The 5,732-nt window shown below is 34.3% G+C and overlaps 1 protein-coding gene across 1 annotated transcript in view; it reads left to right on the forward strand.

Moving 5' to 3' along the window:
- LOC144961076 (uncharacterized) overlaps positions 1 to 4,664 on the forward strand; it is a gene marked incomplete at its 3' end in the record, with an annotated part of 7,397 nt that extends 2,733 nt beyond the window's left edge. The window contains exons 2-4 of the mRNA XM_078894395.1: positions 3,345 to 3,493; positions 3,993 to 4,239; positions 4,606 to 4,664. Of these exons, the coding sequence (XP_078750521.1) occupies positions 3,350 to 3,493; positions 3,993 to 4,239; positions 4,606 to 4,664 (450 nt within the window). The remainder of the gene's footprint in view (positions 1 to 3,344; positions 3,494 to 3,992; positions 4,240 to 4,605) is intronic.
- Between the last annotated feature and the right edge of the window lie 1,068 nt (positions 4,665 to 5,732).

Here is a 5,732-nt window from a genome sequence, read left to right on the forward strand (position 1 = left end):
AGACAGGCCAGTGTCGTCACTGCCACATTAGAATAGAGATGTCATTTGAGTAAGTAGTCTTGTACTTGTGTGTGGCTTGGGGACCTTGCTCCTTATCCGATGTCCGATGCCGTGGCTTGGGGCTCGAAGTCTGATTCATGATTCTGATTAGGAGATCGTTTTTTTTTTGTTTTGTTTTTGTTTTTGTTTTGTTTTTTTTTTTTTTTTGGGGGGGGGGGGGTCTTGGTCTTGTTGTAGACTGTAGGTGAACAGCCACCTTTACCTTTAATTTTACCGACGATCATCCGGTACTACCGCAAACTCGGGGACCCAAATAATTTGGGGGGTTTGGGCTTGGGAGAGGGGAAACTTTTTATTTATTTATTTTTTTTAAAGTCTAGATCTAGTTGGGGGTTTGGGAGGGGAGAGACTTTTTAAAAAAAAAGTTTCCCCCCCCTCCCAAACCCCCAAAATTATTTTAAAAAAAAAGTTTCCCCCCTCCCAAAACCCAAAAATTATTTGGGTCCCCGAGTTTGCGGTAGTACCCGATCATTCATTCACTTTCAACCGATCAAAGCCCATGCATGCGTTCAGTTCATCAGTTCAGTTCAGATGCTTCTCTTCTGGCTCTGGCTTCTGGAGTCTCTGAAGCCGAAGGTAATGCTGAGGCAGGAAAGCCAAAAAACAAAAAAAGATAATACTATCTTATGAAAATTATGTTGTGTAGCAGTGGGTCGTGATAACCACCTCTAGACCAATCATCATCTAGAGTAAGCTTGGGCATATGTATTAGGCCTATATGTATAGAGCATCATCATTATCCACTAAACATGCTCAACAAAGCCAAAGTGCTTCACTAGGGACCCCTAGTCTTCACTAGGGACCCCTAGTCCCTAGCCAACAGCAAACTTAAAAGTAGGACGATAATGGAGACAACAATGTTAACGGCCAGGTACTCATTTTAAAGTACAGTTCAGTGAGAGAAGTGAGTTAAAGGCTCAAGGCTCAACTATGTGATGCTCAGAGCGGGACTCGAACCCTGAACCTTCCAGTCCGAAGGCGAGTGTTTTGCCACAAAGACAAAACAACGTAGCCGCACATGTGTAGAGTCTAAAGGTTTGCTTCAAAAGTAAAAGAACATTCTCTGAATGCTAATTTTCTTAGAAAACATTTGCGTCAGAATATTTTAGGCATATATTTGAAAGAGGTCTTTTTTTTTTTCATATAAATCCATTCAGAGTTGGAGAAAAGTCTGGTGATTTTAGTTTTACTTAAATTGATATTTTAATGGACTTGCTTGACCTTGTGGTTAAGTTGGCTCAGAGTAAAATTTTACTTGAGTATTTCAATTCCGCACAATTTTTTTTTTTTTTGCTTTCGTCACTAAATTGTTGACCCCAAAAAGACAATTTAACCCTATTTACAAAATATTTATATTTTATCAACCTGTTTTCAGATAAGAATAAGATAATATAACATAACAGTAGAAGATTAAAATTGTCTTAAATTATCTAGAAAAGAAGATACAGTTTAAGCTGTCCTGCTCGGTTTTCTTTTTATGTTTAACTTGCTTCACATGAACCCTATTGTTTGAAACTAACTCAAATATTTGTGGCCCTGCTGGAAAATAGAATCAATTATTTATTTATTTATTTTTAGCGTTTTTTTTCCTTCTTTTTGATGCATTTGTATTTAAGGTCATAGTTTACAATTAGAAAGTTAGTCGTGATTTCATAACTCAAGATTTTAAAATATAATCTATTTGTTACAACTGCTAACCCTGATTTTATCAATAGAGTATATATTTTCTATTATAATGCGAAATCTGAATGACTACAACTCATTGTCTTATATTGATAAAGCCATCAAATAAAGTGCAAAATACTCATTGATAAAGATTCATAAAAATATATATCTAAGGTAGTAGAAAAATAGTTATTGTGGTTTATTTTTTTCCTGTACTTGCACACATAAAAAAAAAATGTTTTAAATATTTTTTGGGGGATTATTTTTTCCTTGTATTTTTCTTTCTTGCTTTGCCCGACACTGTTTCATACTCACTTGTTCAGATCCAAATAATTTTAGTACATTGAGCAAAGATTGGAATTTAAAGAAAAAAAAAAGATAAAATCAAGTGAAAATTGATATTTTAAAACATTATTTCACTTTCAAACATACGACTTGAGGAGGTGGCGTTCAAAACCTGCCAAGTTGCATTTTCATCATTCAGAGAAAACCGCCCTTTATTGTGATGTATTAAGGGCTTAAATAAGACAATACACATCTTGCTTGGGTTATAGAACAATATGCGAAGTCTTTTTTGAGGGAAAAAAACATTAAAAAAACTTAAAATACAATATCCACTAAACATGCTCAAAGCGCTTTACAAAGGGTCCCTGGCCAACAGCAACATAAACATGTAGGGCATGACGTGATGCAGTTAGGCGATATTACAATTATTTTTTCACTGAGGCAACACTGTTAATGGCCATATACTCATTGTACACCTGAGTACGGTGAGAGAATTGTGAGCCTTTAGCAAGGATTCAATTTTGCACCAAGTGAGGCTTGAACCCAGTACCTTCCGATCTGAAAGCAAGTGTCAATGTTATTGTATTCAAGTATCATAAATTGTATCATCTAATCTATGTAATGTAGTATCGTTCACAACCAGAGTCTGTTCTACTGGCTACCTTGTTGGGGGAGTCATTCTGTATCCAATCGTCTAATAAATGTTCTTACTGTAACAATTTGGTTTGTTGATTTTTGTAAAATATTATACTACTACTACATATTAAATTATTAATTAATGATCTAAGAATACAACACATATCACAAGATCACATAGCCGCACTGGAACTTTAGATTTACTCGGTGATTTTATCGAGTCATTTTCTACTTGGATGAGACTTATTAGGTTTTGAAAGTCACTGCCTCATTTATCATTTATTACCCTGGCAAATGTCCTGACCTTTGACACATGGCCAATGAATGAATACCACAGCAGCCAACTGTTCTGTTAAAATCAGGACTGTCCCAATTTGGCATTCGTAAAAAAATTTTTAAGAAAAGAAAATTGTACTGTTTACATGTATGGAAATGACCCTTTTATGTCCCAGGATTATTCTTTTTGAAGAGCAAATTAAACAGAAAACGCTCTAAATTTAGATTGTTATATAATAGTCCAAACATACTGCTGTTTTGAGTCATGACAATATTGTGTGTTAAGGTGTCCTGTTTTAGATCTTTGAAAAGTTAGCTGCTGTGGAATACGATAATTTTTCCAAAAAAGAACAGTTTTGTTAACATACACAATCTCTCCATTTAAACAAAGCAATAATGGTTTCAAACTTTTATTATATCAGGAACCATGCCGAAGAAGAAGAAGGCAGATAAAGATTTAAGGAAGGAAGATGAAGAGGAAGATTCTAAACTGGCGGAAAGGATGAGCAGTCTTGGTATGGGTGATGATGACGCAGATACAGATGATCCCACGAAGAAAGGAAAGAAAAAAGTGAGTACTGACTTTGATTTTTGAAACACATTCTCTAGAATGATCTTGGGATGGATATTGATCAGCAGAATTTAAATACAATTAAGTTAAGAAATCTTGATACAGTTTGATCTTAAATATGTTATTGTGGCTTGTGTTTTTTTAGAATGATGTTATAAATTCTTTGAAACTTTTGATGAAAATATTACATTTTGAAATGTCAACGTCATGGGCTTGATTCACGACTTTTTCTCATACTTGGAATAATCCAATTTTAAAATACTGTTCCTGCAAGATTTTGAATATATCTAAATATATTACTATGATCTAGTGAAACCCTGTTTTGGGTTTTGATTTTTGGCTGCTAAAATTTCTTGCATTTATGATGGTTGTTAAAAAAAAACAAACCCTTATTATTGCAGGTTGGCAGGCCAGTGTAAAGAAAATATTTTATATTTCTAACTGTTTCTCAATCCATGTTTAAGAGTTATAATGTAGATCTCTCACTTATTTTTGATAGGACAAGAAAAAGAAGAGTAAGATGGATAAGTTAAGAGAAGAAATGGAACAAGGTGCAGATGAAGAAATTGAAGAGGCTGAGGCCAAACCAGTTGAACTTCCTTCCAGTGATAAACAGAAAAAAAAGAAAGGCGCTAAGATTGAGCCAGAGCCAAAAAGATTTGTAGAGGAAGAAAATGGTTACGATGATGAAGAAGAGGAACAAGATAGAGATGCCTACAGGCCTTCTGACGATGATCAGCCAAAGGGTAAGGTTTTTTTCTCTTTTTTTTTTTTTTTTTTTCAAAGGACTCTTTCAAAACAATAATATGTCATTTAATCATAATAAATGCAAGCCCTTTATGTATCATATGTAAAGTGGATTTGTAGCAGTTTGGGCAACTGCATGATTGAATCAATATCGACATATATTTTTGTCTGAGTAATTGGTCTCATCTTCACTCAGTCATTAAGATGTGTTCTGTTTTGTAAAATATTATATGAGATAAATAATAGAATGAAGCACTAATTTGAATGTGATATCACATACACACACACACACACACACACACACACGTGCCCACCTAATTTTTGTGTACTTTTTAAATATGTATTTACCCTTCCCCACATTTCAGAGGCTGAAGAGGAGAAGCCAAAACTAAGCAAGAAGGAGTTGAAAATGCTGAAGAAAAAGGTGGGAGTCATCGTCATATATTTGTCTATTATCAAGCATAATTGTGCTGTTTCCTCACATACTATCTGCAATGCAAATATTTGGTGTTTTGTCATGCTTTTAACACATTGACAGAGTTTTTGAATGCAATATATACACAGAAGGATCAATTCTCTGTCGAAGGAAGCTGATTCATTGTGGCTTGGGATGACTGGATTGGAACTGAGAATAGAATATATGTATAACCACTATATCTACATTTCCTTGCTTTTCTTTTTGTCCTTTTTTTCTTTTATTTTCTTTACAAGATCAATACAATTTATTTTTATGGAAGATGTATACGATTTTAGGTATTTGTTTCAATACCTGTATATGATTATGTTAAAGGCAATGCAGTTTTTATTTGAACGGGGTGTCATTAGTAAATATGAATCTGAATGTTACTCGAAGTGGACTCAATTCTGAGTATTTGTATTTGAGGGCGGAGAGAGTTATTGAATGTAGCCGCCATTTTGTTGGTTTTAGGCTGAAGTAGTTTGATAATCTTTGCTTGAAAGTGTCTAAATCTGTTGTGTTCACAAGGGCTATGTAACTTAAAGTTTATTATAAGCGATGGGGGGGGGGGGGGTATTTTTGACAACTACCGTTACATTACGACTTTGAAAGCAGGTAATAATGTGTCAGATTTTGATTTTAAATTTTCTGCACATGCCCTACAAAAAAGGTTTTTGCATTCTTGAAAAGTGAAAAAATATTTTTTACTTGAAACTAAAATATGATTTATGTATTTGTTATATGACAATTCATACTAAATGAAAGACTAGAATTTTTAAGTTAGGAGCATTTAAAAAAAAAAAGAAATGGATCCTATTTAGATATGTTTTTTTTTTAATTACCAAAAATTCTGCCATATTTGCAGGCTTAAGGGGAATTTGGCGACATTATGGTCTAGTGCTATGGTACTGGACTTTTTGGGGTTTGAGTCCCTTTGTCAGTCTAACTTTGACCCAGCCAACCATCTATGTCAGCATTTGAGTTGAGTTCTCTATCAGCTGAGCTGCCAGAAGCCCCGTGGTGGTCTTTATATTG

This window comes from Berghia stephanieae, unplaced genomic scaffold, assembly GCF_034508935.2.
Source record: "Berghia stephanieae isolate SIO BIC M18660-M18661 unplaced genomic scaffold, UCSD_Bste_1.3 scaffold1324, whole genome shotgun sequence".
NCBI lineage: Eukaryota > Metazoa > Mollusca > Gastropoda > Nudibranchia > Aeolidiidae > Berghia > Berghia stephanieae.